Raw genomic sequence first — 16055 nt, forward strand, 5'->3', positions numbered from 1 at the left:
CTTTGGCACATGTTTGCAAAAGAGTAAGTACAATTGTCTACAATTTGCACAATGACTAAATGCACATGGCTTGTTGATCAAAACTGAGTTGATTCACAGTGAAATTGTCAATCTCTTCACAACTTCTAAAAATTATTTCATCGTGTGAGGCATCACATGCAAAATGATCCATTCAGTGATCAAAATCTGTAAGACATGTTATATTCCATAAATATTTATGACATGGAATGTTTGTAATGTTTGCTACATTGACAAATGGCCTGCCGTTGTAATGAAATAATCACAATCTTATCAACCAACCAATCAAGTTTGGAAACTAAGATGGAGTTTGCTGACAGCACAATCACCACCATTTTTGAACATGGAGGAACATCACATATCTGAACAGCAGCAGCTACATCAGGACTGTATAAATACATTTGCATTTTTACAATACTTTTTTCTAGAAATGTGTTATGTAAACAAAAAACTATTGTCATGGAAAAGCAATAGGAATATATATAGAGAAAGACATAATAGAGTGTGTAAAAATGAACAAGCAACTGAGAATATTCAGTTTACATGTAACACATTGCTGCAAAAATAGACTGTATAAATACAAATACAATTTTATTTTTGTGTACTACATTGTTGACTTTTCCCGGTCAATTTTTACCTTCTCTCTGAATGTGTATTTACAGACAAAACAGACATTCTTGTACAGTAAAGAAAGCAGTTAGAGTCAACAAAAAAGTAGAAAAAAAACCCATGAAACTTATATAACAAATATTTCCATGGTGAAAAAGCATCTAAGCATTTTGACCAGTGTGGCTCACACGATGACAAAAACACTTTTATTTTGGTGGCATTGGCCAATTGACTGACACAATAACTAGGTTTTGAAGCATGAATTAAATGTTTTTGTGTGAGTTACTACGTTTCGCAGACATGCCATAGAGTTAGGATGTTACAGGAAAGAGTTGTGACACTTGAACTTAGTTTAGAGAATGTTAATACTGTTTCGAAAAATGTGCCAAAGCGATTGAGAAAAAACTGTAAGACTTGATTATCGCCATTATGACGCCACTAACACTAAGCCTCTTAGATATTGAATTCCCTTACATTTCTTTTAAACAATAGCAGGTGTGTTCCAGTTTTGACGCTTCGTCTCTCACCATTTTAAACGAATGTTTTCCATGTCAGCAGCAGCAGCATCATTCAGGCTGTAACGTTAGGCCTCAAGAGATGTTGTGCGATGAGAGGGAGCCCTCTACTGGTTCAGTGCTGATAATGGCTGCTTCAGGCCCTCTAGGCCCAGATATTAGCCTAAGTGCGAGTGAGAAAATAAAATACACAATATGCAAACACGAAATCTTTCAATCACGTTTTAATGAATCTGACAGGCCGCTTTTGTCAATGGCGGTACCTGAGTGGGCTTTTGGCATATGCTATGTGCAAACTATACAGACATATGATCAGGTGCAGACATGAGAAATTAAAAAAAGAGGCAAAACCAGACACATGCAAATTAATTCTACTCCGAAATAGCAGGACAGCAGACAGGAAGACGACAAATGCATCTGTTGTGCGATCAGACTTTAACTAACTACATTCAGAAACCTGGTCTGCAGACGCTTACATGAAAAGACTTGACGACAACATGTTATTGGCTTGATGGAGTTAGTATTTTGTAATATGACTTACATGTGATGTTTTTGCTCTTAAACTTTATTATATGTGCATCTCAATTACATACATCTAATCCATTGTATATTCAGATAGACATTTCCAAAAGTCAATACTAGCTCTCTCAAAACGCAATACCTCAAACATCAAATGAAAAGAAAAAAATACATTTACTGCAGAGGTAATCAGACCAAAACATTCCTTCTAGAACAAAATGCTTCCAATCAAACTATACAGATCCGCCTCCATACAACCAAATGTGCTTCTATGCTTTGCCCCAATACCCCAAAAATGACATACAGCGCATGGCATTCAAAATATTACAGCACTAAGTCACCAAAAATATATCCATTTATAGCAGACATATGTGCTGGTAAATACTCACATTTTCTGACTTCCGTTATTATGCTTTTTTGTTCGTTTTTTTTATTATTTTTTTACAACATATGTGCTAGGAAAAACCTGCAAGGACCATTAACAAAAACTTGGGGCCTCTAATGAAAAGCAATTTAACTGCAACATGTACACAAGTAGTATGGGATATGATCCATGCAGTTGTGCACAGCCAGCATAGTCATGGTATGGTCTCGTTTAATATTTCATTGATGACATCAGCCACCAGTGCATCACAGTCTTCACAGGAGGTACATTCTACGGTCTGGTCCGGCCTAGACTAGACTCAGCCAGACTTGAAGAGAAGAATGGCCACCTGGCCCAAGTAGAAGTAGATGAAGTGTTTTGTCTCATGGGTCACGTAGCTGCCGAAGTTCCTTCCCACAATGCAATGCCACGTAGGATTGTATTTCTTATCGAACTCCTGTAACATGAGACAACGTGGTATTAGCACAAGGGGAAACGCAAACGCTACAAAAATACACGTTAGGAGTCGAAGATGGCTCAAATCTCACCTTTTTGATGTATGCGGCAATGTCCTTCTCTATGTTGTATTTCTCCATGGCCTGCGTAGCACAGTCCACCGCATCCTGCTGCATGTCTTCAGACATGTCGGCGTTCTTGATCACAGCCTTCCTGTCAGTCATGGTGCCTGAAAACGTAGAAACCAACTTAGTTAAGTCTCCACTTCCACTCGAAACAGTGGGGCCTTTCATGTGTGCTTCTTCCCTGACAATGGCAGGTTTCCTGACAGAAAGCCATCAACTGAGAGGATCTGATTTGTTAAGGTAATTCAAATCAGGTGACACTAGATACTTTCATGAGAACCAAGCAGGTCTTTCAATCAAACACTAAAACTATCATTTGCAGCTCGTCAATGAAGGCCACATTTGCATACTACTAATGCTGGGCTCAGAGAACCTAAGCAAACTGTGTTCAAATTAAGTAAAATCCTGTATAAAAGTAGTTAATAACTAGCAATAGTAATACTGAGATGCATGCGCTCCAAATGCATGCAAAAATACTATAAAGCAGCACTGAAAGATCTTGCACATCTTGCTGATTTAACAGTGAAACTAATAATCATGGTGGCAGTCGACCAAATGACGGATTACGGTATGGATCATCTATCAAGACACTGACAGGTCAGGATGGAGGAATGCTACGTCACACCTCCATTCACAGCGTGCGCGTTTGATGCTCCATCAGATCAACGATGCTCAGGTGCACGCGGCGTTCTCGTCGTAGCGTCTTCATTTCAAAGTCAAATACATCTTCGCTAAAGCGATTGTGGTAATATTGTCCACCCCAAAAAACGCGATTTAAATGTCTAAAACGAATGCATCAGGCTCAAAATGCATGCTAGATCATTCTTTGTATATCACTCGAGATGGTAAACTATTCCACTCACCTGTCAACAATATTTGGCAAGAGAAATTTGCAATTCAAAACAGTCGCCGTACGAGCTTTCGTCGTTTCGGGTGTCCCTTTGACGCTATGAGAAGAACATAAGGATCAAGTCAAACGCTGACTGGTGCCCGCGCTAAAATCCCTGGCTCTTCACAATGCCGTCCTACACAGCGCTCGCCATTGGCTGCAGACCAGCCGCTCCCTGCGCCCCTCTGCCAGCATCTTATTTCATCCCACAATGCATCTTTAACCGGAGACCAGAGGGAAATGTGCTTGTTTGGTTATAAGCCTCAGGACTGTGTAGGCCAGGAAATAGCTTAAATTAGACTCGGTAGACCTTCACAATGAAAACACGTCACAATAAATTATTGCATTTTAGAGAGGTACCTCATGGTCAGTCCCACGCAGTGTAATATAACTGTGAATAATGTAATGATTCTGGTTCCGATTCTTATACAATTTTATAGAATTGTATGTATGTGGGGGGTCATTCTAATGAGATGATTTCTTATTTCTACAGAATAAGAATTCCTATTTAATTCAGTTCTTGAAAAGAAAGTGCACTTCCATACTACAGGTAGAAAAAAACCTATTCAATGAATTATTCTAACTACATAACAGAAATACTATTACTTTCTGTCGTTTATAAATTAAACTGATTGCAAAGTAACTCAAGTTGGCATCAGTCAGTATAGACACGGATTTAAGTCTTGACCTAAAATAACAGTTCTACTTCATTTCACGTTGGACATGACTAATATAATAACTAGCGGTGCATTCAGCTACCGCTTTAAATGTTTTGATTCACAATAACAGAGACGGTCGGTTCACGAGTCATTTTTCTGAGAATGAATCTATTTCTTACATAATTCCTTATCCTAACTGCGGTTTACAGTCGCTAAGCAACCTCTTTCTGTCTTTACATTCCAAACATGGATGACTTACAATCACATGCAGAATACAAAAGTATAGTTTGAAAAATGCTGAAGCTCGAAACACCATAAATTTAGATAAATTACAATTTTAGGTCAGTCAGAATTAAAACTTTATATCCAACCATTCAGAACCATTAAAAAGCAAATGAATAAATCATACAATGTTTTGTACCAATGAAACCTTTATTTAGGCAAAAAAACGTCACTAAAATAAACAAAATGCTAGTGATGTTAAAGCATCTACCGTCCACGTTGGGACAGTGTAAATCTAAAAATGCCTGAGTATACCCCCCAACCCAAAAGGTACTTCTTCCCATTTACCATACGGTTCCTGTCGACTCCATCCCCACAGATTGCTCCAGCCTCTGCTCCTCCAATGTGTTAAATGTGAAGGGCCAAAACGTCTACATATTCCACTGAGGTATAAAGAAAATAAAGGGGGCAGGGAAGTACTTTTGAACTGTGGTCTTAAAATCCTATGATCCTGGGAGCAATTGATCCTGTTCCATGTATCCAGCAATCCCTATCCTATCTTCATTATGTACTGATCCCAGTGATCCGGCATCCACTGAGCCTCTCCTCCAATCCAAACCTTAAGATACCAGCAAAATCAAGACAAAGGAGGTAAAGAGTTAGAATCAAATCCACTCAAACCTGCCTTTCTTTGATGCATGCATACAGCATTAAGGCCAAAACAGACTAACCTAACACTGAGACTGATTCAAAGTTGCATCTATGAACACAAAAACCATCTTTACAATGCAAATGATGCCATCTGACGTGAAAATTACCTAAAATTGGTAGTTACCCAAATAATGTCCTGTAGGTCAACAATAGTATTTTTCTAGATGTAATGTAGAATTTGAGTGCTCAAATTCACCCTTTTACGCAACAAAGTATAGATTTAGCAATCCTTTATTACAAAGCATCAGTTCTGTGTCACGTCTAGAGGAAGACAGCATAAAACAGTTGTTGTGGAACCCACTATCCCATTAAACATACATGGCATTTACAAAAATATTGGGAGCCATTACATAACCCTTTGTTTGGTCTATGAAAAAGACGTCCACTTTGTATTCAAAAAAAGGGATGGGCAAAACAAAAGGAAGTCAGTTAAAAACGTACGTTTAAAAAAATAACCAAATGGATGGGAGGGAGGGAGGGAAGACAGAACATAGGACATTCATAAGATCATAATAGTCTCACAAACCAGGGGGGGGGGGATTAAAACATATGGGGTTTGTGATGTGTAAAGACTGTAAAAACAAAAAAAAAAAAACACAAATGGTTCACGGCCTCCACTAAAGAGGTGAGAAGAGTGGAGCGCTTTAGGAGCGAGAGCGGGAACGGCTATGGCGAGGGGAGTACTGCGGGGATCCTCGGCTGCGGCGTGGGGAGTAGCTTCGGCTACGGTTGTTGCTGCGGCTGCGACTCCTGCTGCGACTGCGGCTCCTTGACCTTGATCTTCCATAGCTCGGACTGCGGGGACCGTCCACCTTCACGCGGATGTACGCAGTTTCTCCCTGGCAGAGAAAGAACTTTCCACTGAGCAAATGTAACGTATAATCATGCTAACATTATATATCACTATACTTACCAGACTTTGGTTGCCCTCAAAACACCAGTATTCCCATTTCCATTAACCAGTAAGCACTGACTACACAAGACGTCTAGTTTGACATGGTTTACCTTTGGCATTCACAAGGAGAGGTCAACCGATACTGGATTTTGCTGACAATAACTACGTTCGGAAATCTGTCCGATAAGAGATTAATTGAACAGTAGTATTTAAAATCAGTAATATGAACGAAAACTTAACGAAGATTAGAGCTGAACGATTACAAAATTAACAAAAGACTTAATGTTTTGTAATAAATTAAATATTTTTTTGTCATGAAATAAAATATGTACAAGAGAAAAGAAAATCAGTTTTTCAGAATGTAACTTTTAAATGGCATGTACTAAATGTCTGGTGTATTTTACCTTGCTCTTACATTTTTGCACATAACTACTTAATGTTTTTGTAAGAGAAAAAAAAGTTTGTAAAACTAAAATCAGCGGTTTCTGTGCACACGCATTTGTGATATATAGATATATATAAATCAACTGGATGAGCCAACACAAAAAAACATTGTAGCAGCTTTGCACATTAACAATGTTATTAACATGAAATTTATTAATTTAAAGATTAGTACTATAGAACTCTCCAGCCATGTAAAATACGCATAAATGTATAAAAAAAAGGTCAGCAACAATTTTCCCCCTCAACAACTGCACATTAAGTAGCAAAAACAATATCAGCCAAATGCTATTCACAAGGACGGGTTCACTTACAACATAGATAGATCCACCTTTTGCTTATCCAGGGATTTTGCTTACCTTAAGAATATTCCAATGCTAAGCAAATCCAAATGTTGGGATTAAAATCTCAAACCTACCTCATGCGACCGGAATTTTGTGTTATCCAGTTTGCGAACGGCGTAGGTCATGTCTTCTTTGCGAACAAACTCCACCACACCAGTTCCATCTCGGAAAACGTCAGCGTAACATACATCACCTGCTTCACGCATGTGATCCTTCAGATCCTGCCAGCTACCACTCGGTGGAAGCCCTGGAATAAAATACAAGCGTCAATACAACTTCAAATGGCTCTTTAAATTAAGCACAAATCTGACGCTACCTTACCTGAAACGATTACTCTGTACTCCGAACGTCTGGATGGGGGTCCATATCTACCCCTAGGAGCCCCACCGCCACCTCCGCCACCACCACCTCCTCCACCGCCGCCGCCTCCTCCGCCAAAACCACCTCTCCCCATACCTCTCCCGCTTCTCGGAAACTCCACTCGAAGACGATAGCCATCGTAGTCATAGCCATCACGAGCATAAACAGCATCTTCAGCATCTCTGAAGGAAGGGGAGCAAGAAAAGCATGTAAATAGCAATGTCATGAAAAGGCAGTCAGTGAAGCTAGGGGTCGCATCGAGATAAACTACTAACAGGGTCCTAATCCTCAACCACTGATCTGACCAACTGGAAACACATCATTGAGAATTGTATTCCCTTTTAAATTGGACGTCATTACATATTAGACAGGAACACTAATATATTTTCCATTTATAAAGCCCCTTTAGGTTTGTTACCCAGATAAGAGTAGCTGTACAACCAGATCCTTAAATCATATTTTGATTATACCTTGAAAGAAAACGGTTTATGGTTGTGCTGCTCCAAAAGTAATTGAAATATGAACAAATATTTCAATCCCTGCATTTAAAAAACCACTAGGGAGTGTTTTTAATCATTGCCTGTAAATATTTTAAATGAATGTGTATAGCAATGTATGTTTTTATGTCTTTCAGGAGATTTTAACTCTCCTGCCAGGCTGCTGTTGAAGATAAGAACTTGTTCTTAAGTGACTTGCCAGGTTAAATAAACCTAAACATTAAGTGCCTTAATATTATAAGAAAGCTGCCTAAAAATACAGAACAGATCAAACACTTGTTTTCAGCAAGAACTCGCTGCAGCTAATCCGAATCAAGCTTAAGCCATTTGTAAAGTTAAAGTAAATTTACATTTTCAAACCTAGGGTAGTTATTAAAGCCTAACAGAGCAATTGAAACTCAAGTTTGCGCATTAAACAAACACTTTAGATCAAAATGGATAATTGAAGGTTGCAAAGCCTACTTTCATTACGAAGGCAAGCATTAGTGAATATACAATCGAGCTCTGGAAACATGGTGAGCACGGCTAAGCTAATTAGCATGTTAGCACAGAAAACAAAAGTAAAACGGTTAGTATTCAAATACATACACACACGATTTTTCACATAGAGAGAGAGAGAGATACTGTGAAAACGCAGTGACAAAAGTAACAGGTTTTTATAATTGGGTTAATTTAAGAAGTGAAATCTGTACGTTGAAACAAACGGATTAGCTTTTTAGCTAAAGGCTCAAGGTTCAGTTTCACACACCTGGGGTCTTCAAACTCGACAAAGGCGAATGGCGGTCCGCCACGTCGGTTTTTCAGATCGATATCCCGAATGGCTCCGTACTTATAAAATACATCTTCGACATCTTTAGTGCGGATATCAGGGGGCAGATTCCCCACATAGATGCGGCAGTCGTTACTCCCAGCAGGGCCGCGGATCACACCACCACCAGACATCTCCACACAGATATACCTTCACCTTCCTGCTTAGCAGATAAATTACACTTTTATTACACAGATAATTGTTTAACTTTTGAAATACATTGAAAAAACCTAGTTACTAGTCAGATACAAAACAAAGAGACTTACTATTGTTTGAAGCGCCGCTCGCACGCGCACTCCGAGAGCGTGTTTTCTCTGGAATCGCGCGGGTCTCTTCCTCTTCAGCACAGCAGGCGCGCTGTAGCCAACGCGGAGGGATCTAGAGAAACGGGCTGTTCGGCCGCGGGTAATGGGGTAGCTACATCCGCGACGCAAACTAGTTCGTATAGGATATGTCTAAAATAATAAAAATGTTTTATGTTGGCGGGGTAATTAGTATTAATAAGGTACGAAAAAGCAATGTCAAGCTTTTATTTACAGTTATTCTGGTCCTGGCGTGAAGTCATTGTACTACAACTTGCTTGCACCTGCTGCTGTGGTAAACTGTACCGAATTACTCAGCGACAAAGTTGAAAATAATGAAACATTTAAAATTTATTTTTTTAATTATTTATATATTATTTGTTTAGGCCATCACACAAACACATACACACACACACACACTGCTCATCAGCTTATAAATCATACTAAGTTATGTTTTTTGAAAATGTACAAATGCAGAAAGTTTTCTGTGGTGTAGGTTTAGGGGTAGGCTAAGGAGGAGAAATTTAAACATTGTACAGCATAAAAATCATTATATATATGGAAATTCCCCATAAAACATGAGAACATTATGTGTGCGCACTCAAAGACTACAGTCCAAACTTTATTACAGCATTTTCAGTTTGTATTAATTAATAATTTAGTTTTAACTTTTGTCAATAATGCATTCAAGCCAAACATCCTGAATTAGAGACTCATAATAAATCACAAACTCGTAATCCATGCTGTTATTCTTCACCAGAGCAAAGGCTTTATTAAAGATTTAGATGACGAACGGTTAGATTACAGAAGCGTATAGCACAGATCCTTATAACTATCCTAAGAAACCCTTACATTTTGACAGTAAGTGACAAGGATCAATATTACACAGTCAACTGTAACTTTATTAATAAACATATCAGTTTAATCATTATTTTTCTAAAGAACTGTCTCAGCAACAGACGCTAATTTTACAATGTTTTTAAGATAAGCAACTAGAGGACACCACACATTTCCACATCCTCAGAAACTTACTTAGCAATCACTTTCATGTGCTGTTTTACATCAACATCACATTTATGAGATGATAATAATAATAATAATAATAATAATCAATCTAAATATATTTAAGAGTTTTATATGGAAGTGTCAGTGACATTTGCTAGCTTTCAACTAATGCTGGAATATGGGAATCAACAGCATTTCAATATGCATAGCTGGAAAGGTAATGAGATAGACCAATGGCTCCGCCGCTGTCACCACAAACTGTGTACTTCCCTTGGGATGCCAGACTGTTGATCTAAGGACAAAAGACAGAAGTAGAGAAGCGATTAGAAAGAAAGAAAGAATAAACAGACATCTATCTATCTATCTCTGTCTGTCTGTCTGTCTGTCTGTCTATATAAATATATATAGGTAGTTGTCATGCCTCTGCTCGTTTGATGAATTCCTCGGTTGCGGCGGTCTCGTTTTCTCTCTGTCCACGCCAGGTCTTCAGAGCCGAGGCCTGCAGAGCTCGGCCGAACGAGAAGGAGAGAGCCCAGGGCTTCACCAGCGGGCAGTTATTGATGGCATTTAGGTTAATGGAGGCCTCTTCCTCACTTTGACCTCCTGATAGAAAGGTCACCCCTGAAAGTGCAGGAAGTCAGTAATTACGCTGTGTCTAGACTCGTCAGTGAATTTGAAACCAGGTTTACAGTTTTTGATATATCCTTACCCGTGACAGCAGGTGGGACAGTACGCCGCAGAGCAGTGACTGTTGCCATGGCAACCTCCTCTGCACTGTATTTGGTTGGGCAGCTGTGTCCAGGGGTTACCATGTTGGGCTTGAGTAGTGTGCCTTCCAGATAGACATGATGATCAAACATGGCTTTGTAGACCGCTGCAAGCACCTGAATCAATGACAGTGAATTTAAAGGGGTGGTTGATTATAATTTCACTTTTCTAACTTTAGTTAGTGTGTAATGTTCCTGTTTAAGCATAAACAACACCTGCAAAGTTACAACGCTTTTTAAGGACTACAACAAACGGCCGGTAGGGACTACATGACATTCCTCCCGGGTTAGTGACATCACCAACCCTAAAATTTACATAAAGCCCACCCCGGGAACACGATTTTTTATAGATTATCATGACAGAATATGCTAATCAATGACTAGAAGATAACTACACATACATAAATTCATCAACTAACCATTCAGAAATGTCCTGTTGCATTCTACATGTTGTCACTTCTTCTTGAGTCTCTCCATCATTGTCTGACTCCGGTTTGAACATAAAAGGCTAAAAGTTTTTGAAATTTTCAGTGCATGTCTGTGTAAGTGCAAGCTGTTGAAGCTCCGCCCTCTGTGCCGGGAGCAGCAGCTCATTTGCATTTAAAGGGACAGACACAAAAAAGGTGCGTTTTTGCCTATTTTTTACAGTCTATGGTTTTTGCTCACCCTCAAAAAGTGATCTGTGGAGTATTTTGAGCTAAAACTTTACATACACATGCTGGGGACATCAAATACTTATTTTACATCTTGTGAAAAGGGCATTATACCACCCCTTTAAATCATATGATTATTCCAGCAATTTTGAATGTGTCAAGAAAATTAAAGGGGTAGATGAAAAAGATCCAAGACTCAACCTCATGTTGTTCCAAAACAGACTGACTTTCAATATATGGACAAAAATAGATTTATGTTTCACAGAAAAAAGAAAGTCATACAGGTTTGGAATGACATGAATGTGAGTAATTGATGACAGAATTTTCATTTTTGAGTGAACTATCCCTATAAGAAGTACATAAAAAGTAAGAATAGTAACCAACCCTCTCTGTGACAAACTGGCAGCGCTTTAAATCATGGTCTCCATCCGGCAGGATCTCAGGTTCCACGATGGGTACAATCCCATGCTGGAAGAACAGTTGGGAACATTAACGTATGATCTTTAACATATTTCTATTTTATAACTCTCAATTTCGCCTCATTTGACTTTTACCTGCTGACAAATACTAGCATAGCGAGCAAGGACTTTTGCATTTTCTGTAATGCACAGGTTTGACGGGGTGGTATCACTGATTTTCATCACACAGCGCCACTTTGCAAAGTCAGCTCCATCCTTTTTATACTGAGCGCAGCGTTCTGAGAGCCCATCCAGACCTGTTGAGACAGTAGTGCTACATTTTTATTATGTTAAAATTCTGGGTACTATCATATGTTCTGCCTCAAAGTGACCCTAATTGGATTCAATACATGTCACCAAAAAACTAAAACAAATCAAGTAAATGCCTTCACCTCAGGATAATACTGTATTTTGTTTCAAATATAAACATACAATTGTTTAAAAAAACCTCACATGGTAGTTGAGAATCTGACAAAACAAAATACATTAAAAATATGTATATATTTGCACCTGCTTTTAAACCATGAAATTCGCCGGTCAAATTGTCACACAGTCACACAATTTCAAGAAACCAGTATTTTAACAAAAAAAGAACAAAAGAAAATTCAAATGAATGAGCAGATATTCAGATCCAGAGAATGGATGTTTTTGATATACCCTGTGTAGTGGTCTCTCCATTAGTCCCTGGCAAGGGGACTACACCTTTGTCAACCTGTGAAGAAAGGGGAAAAGGTTTTAACAAATATAACATTTTTAATTCAGCTTATTGGCTTAAACGCACTGTCAGAAAAAAAATGGCAAAAATTGTATCTTTAGAAGCACAACAGCTTATCACTGGGGCAATACATTTCAAGGAATAGTTCACCCAAAAATGTAAAATGATCCCAAAATTTACTCACACTCAAGTCGTCCTAGGTGTATATGACTTTCTTCATTTAGACGAAAACAATAAGAGATTTATTAAATAATATCTTGGCTCTTCCAAGCTTTATAATGGCATTGAATAGTGCTTTGAATAGAGTTTTTGAAGCTCAGAAAAGTGGATCTATCCATCATAAAAGTAATCCATACGACTCCATTGGGTTAATGAATGCCTTCTGAAGAAGCAAAGCAATGGGTTTTTGTAAGAAAAATATCCATAACTTTTTAAACTATAATCACTGGCTTCCAGCAACGGCCATACGTGTGTTTACAAGAGAGTCAAGTTCCGGTGGAAGGGTGACCTTTGACCTGACGTATGACGGAGGGCGTAGGCGTAGCGTAAGCACAGGCGAGAACTGACGAACGCAGCGGATAGAGCAAAACAAAACGCTTTTTTTAAAAAATGTTGGAGGATTTCGACAGAAGAGAAGAGGAACTTGAGTCTTCAGGTCAGAGGTCACCCTTCCGCCAGAACTCGACTCTCTCGTAAATGCGCGTACGGCCGTTCCTAGAAGCCAGTGATTATATTTTATAAAGTTTTAAATATGGATATTTTTCTTACAAAAACCTATCGCTTCGCTTCTTCAGAAGGCCTTTATTAACCCACAGGAGTCACATGGATTACTTTTATGATAGATGGATGCGCTTTTCTGAGCTTCTAAAACTCGAACATCATTCAATGCCATTATAAAGCTGGGAAGCGCCAGGATATTATTTAATAAAACTCTGATTGTGTTCGACTGAAAAAAGAAAGTCATGTACACCTTGGATGGCTTGAGGGTGAGTAAATTATGGGACAATTTTCATTTTAGGGTGAACTACTAGAGCAAATGTGTACCTTATCTACCCCTAACAGGTGCATATTCATACCTTAGAGTAATAAGGTTTCCAATATTAATCTTTTAGAGGTAAATATGGTACAAGATTGTCCTTTGAAGGGCACTGCCTAAGTGGCAAGCTGTTGTACCTATAAAGATAACATTTCTGAACAAATAAATACGAAATGTTGGGATTGGAAAATGTTGCAAGCCAGATTCAAACAGCACCAAGGCTCAACCAACCTGATCTCACGGGAAAATGTACAAATTGTACGAGGTGGCTAATTTGTACGAATTCATACGACCTCACTCGTACGAATTAGTACGATTTTGCAAAATCGTACATATTTTACGAATTGCCCAATTCATATGAATTCATACGAATGACCTACCCCTGACCCCGCCCCTAAACCTACCCATCACGTGGGTTTAGACAAATCTTTTTTAGACAAAAAAGAGTGAGGTCGTACGAATTCGTACGAATTAGCCACCTTTTTATCATTCGTACGAATTCGTACGAATTGGTCGTGAGTATTGGCTCAACATGTCAAAGCAAATTGCTTACAGCTATGCCAGTAAACCCAGGTGAGACTTCATACCTTGATCCCGACAGTGATGCCCTTGTCCTTTATCATCTTAACGAACGGGATGCCATCATCAGAGTTCTGGTAGAGTGTTTCGTGGAAGAAGATCACTCCACCGATGCAGTTATCAATGCGGTCATCAGCAGTGAAGAGCACCTGACGGAAGAGACGGCGGTTCTCCTCGTTGTTCTCCACCCCTATCTGGTTCAAACGCTTCCCCATGCTGCCTGTTAGAACGTGCACAAAACCAAAGTGAGTTCTTGCGGTTTTCTTTGACACTGCAATTTCTGTCGAATAACTGGAGTAAGTCCCACTAACCTATGGACTCGTCTGCAGCTAGGATGCCTTTCCCTGGTGACACTATACGCAAAGCTATCTCATGTAGCTCCTTCTTTTTCTCAGTGGTGAGGGGAGGAAACTGATGGGTCATCCTAAACCTTCTGATACAACCTGAGGATACAGTAAGAGTAGATGAACACAACAAAACCAAAATGGGATTTCACCATATTGCCTTCCTGCTGAAGTCATTTAGGATTCATATGGTTCACATACACTGTAAGAAATTTTTTGTAGAAAGCAGATAATGTGCTGATAATTATCATTATCTTCTATGTTGAGTTTATGGACATTTCCTTCAAACTTAAAACACAACACAATGCGTAATTCAAAATACATCTAACACTCTTAAGAATAAAGGTTTTCATAATGATGCCATAGAAGGATCATTTTTGGTTCCCCATTGAAACCTTCAGTGAACAGTTCTTAAAAGAAACATTTTTCTATTAGTGTGAAGAACATTTTAATAACCTAAAGAATCTTTTTCCACTATAAAGAACCTTTTTGTGCAATGGGAAAGTTACATAGATGTTAAAGGCTTTACATGGAAACATATATGCCAATAAAGAGGAAAAATTGGGCTCTAATTTTACAGACTTTTCTTTGACTGTGGAAAACCTGGAAATATCAGGGAATTGTAAAAATGGTGATTTCCTGGCCTAAAATCGATAAATAAATAAAATTCTATTAGTCTATGCCCAAATTTAATCACTTCGAAATTGGTCTCTGTAAGTTCAATCTCTAGAAAATTGTTTTTAAAAGTCCTTATCCACTAAACATATTCTTGAAGATTTAAACCCCCCTCCTGAGGCGAAGTTGTACTTTTTAAATGAAACGGCTCCTAAACCATTCAGAAATGCCCAGCATTCACTTTCACAAAAGCTGAACGGATATCACTCTTGCAACTTTGTTATCTGCAACTGAAGCACATAGACTCACTGTTTACAAGCATGAACTACACATAAACTACTCTCTTTATGAATAACTAAGTTGCCAAATTACAGCAAAATATTATTTTAAGAGTTCTCAAATTCGTCAACTTCTTCTACTCGAAAACCTTTAAACCTTTAGTAGAAATTAAGCACAATTACACATTTTTGCAGCATCTGGAAACTGGCCATTATTCTCAGCATTCAAGAGCATTTTCTAAACGGTAACTCGCTTGTAAAAACACTGTAATAACTTTTTTGCTCCACTGCAAATTTCACAAATAAACTGTTATCCAGAATGATCAAGGCAGTAAATTCAACAGATGGAACGACAGCGATACTTACCAAGTCAGAGCAGACTGAAGAACTCAGACCAGGAGGGCTTTTTCCAACAGACGAGCTGAGACGTGACTGATTCTTTAACAGTGGCAGTGTCCCAATTCTTTATGAAGGTGATATCCCAGAGGATGCTGACACTTGTAGGGCGGAGCTTAACGTCATGCCCTCATTAAGTTATTGGGGGAGGTGTTAAAGGCCACCAAAGGTTGCCCACCCGATCCCATTTCTCTAGCAGCGTGTATTCTCATTATTTTACACACAATGTAATGCAATCTAACTAGATTTTTTAAATGCTGCAAACGTTGCTAGGGTAGTGTGGGTTGTTGCCAGGGTGTTGCTAAGCTGTTCTGGGATGTTGCTAGGTTGTTCTGGGTAGCTACATACTCAAAAGAGCCAAGATGAGGCTCGGATCCTTTCTTCAGTGCAAGTCTATGGATTTTTTTGGCCGTTTTATCGTATGCCAGGTGAAAATTGAGTCTGAGTGTTGAAAATTGAGTATTGTAAGCCACAT

The 16055-nt window shown here is 38.8% G+C and overlaps 3 protein-coding genes across 5 annotated transcripts; all 3 read right to left on the reverse strand.

Moving 5' to 3' along the window:
• Positions 1–1950: 1950 nt before the first annotated feature.
• Positions 1951–5243, reverse strand: dynll2a (dynein, light chain, LC8-type 2a). Of its 2 annotated transcripts, none has more exons than XM_081370484.1 (3): positions 4725–5243; positions 2574–2710; positions 1951–2482 (listed from the first exon to the last, which is right to left on the reverse strand). In XM_081370484.1, exons 2-3 carry the CDS (start codon positions 2703–2705, stop codon positions 2345–2347), a joined length of 270 nt encoding a protein of 89 aa, XP_081226610.1. In that variant the 5' UTR covers positions 2706–2710; positions 4725–5243; the 3' UTR covers positions 1951–2344. The 2 variants fall into 2 exon arrangements, with proteins under 2 accessions (XP_081226610.1, XP_081226609.1); XM_081370483.1 differs by lacking the exon at positions 4725–5243 and adding an exon at positions 3470–3894.
• Positions 4568–9031, reverse strand: srsf1a (serine and arginine rich splicing factor 1a). Of its 2 annotated transcripts, none has more exons than XM_081370482.1 (5): positions 8699–9031; positions 8373–8592; positions 7089–7309; positions 6842–7014; positions 4568–5926 (listed from the first exon to the last, which is right to left on the reverse strand). In XM_081370482.1, exons 2-5 carry the CDS (start codon positions 8564–8566, stop codon positions 5732–5734), a joined length of 783 nt encoding a protein of 260 aa, XP_081226608.1. In that variant the 5' UTR covers positions 8567–8592; positions 8699–9031; the 3' UTR covers positions 4568–5731. The 2 variants fall into 2 exon arrangements, with proteins under 2 accessions (XP_081226608.1, XP_081226607.1); XM_081370481.1 differs by having other exon boundaries at positions 8373–8595; positions 8699–8864.
• A 904-nt stretch (positions 9032–9935) lies between these two features.
• aldoca (aldolase C, fructose-bisphosphate, a) lies at positions 9936–14370 on the reverse strand (the record flags this gene model as incomplete). The annotated part of the gene is made up of 8 exons (XM_081370161.1): positions 9936–10031; positions 10161–10360; positions 10449–10623; positions 11544–11627; positions 11714–11874; positions 12275–12329; positions 13956–14163; positions 14255–14370. The coding sequence occupies 8 exons, from the start codon at positions 14368–14370 to the stop codon at positions 9936–9938; spliced, it is 1095 nt and encodes a 364-aa protein (XP_081226287.1).
• Positions 14371–16055: the final 1685 nt, after the last annotated feature.

The sequence above is a fragment of the Scardinius erythrophthalmus genome, assembly GCF_964197995.2.
Source record: "Scardinius erythrophthalmus genome assembly, chromosome: 7".
Taxonomy (NCBI): domain Eukaryota; kingdom Metazoa; phylum Chordata; class Actinopteri; order Cypriniformes; family Leuciscidae; genus Scardinius; species Scardinius erythrophthalmus.

Bases quoted from the DNA above. Each gene is read 5' to 3' on its own strand.
- dynll2a (XM_081370484.1), bottom strand. From the start codon at position 2,705: ATGACTGACAGGAAGGCTGTGATCAAGAACGCCGACATGTCTGAAGAC. The intron at 2,483-2,573 runs GTGAGATTTGAG...CTCATGTTACAG, and splicing joins TTGCCGCATACATCAAAAAG to GAGTTCGATAAGAAATACAA.
- srsf1a (XM_081370482.1), bottom strand. From the start codon at position 8,566: ATGTCTGGTGGTGGTGTGATCCGCGGCCCTGCTGGGAGTAACGACTGC. The intron at 7,310-8,372 runs GTGTGTGAAACT...CCCTTCCTTCAG, and splicing joins GTCGAGTTTGAAGACCCCAG to AGATGCTGAAGATGCTGTTT. The intron at 5,927-6,841 runs GTAGGTTTGAGA...TTTCTCTGCCAG, and splicing joins CAAAATTCCGGTCGCATGAG to GGAGAAACTGCGTACATCCG.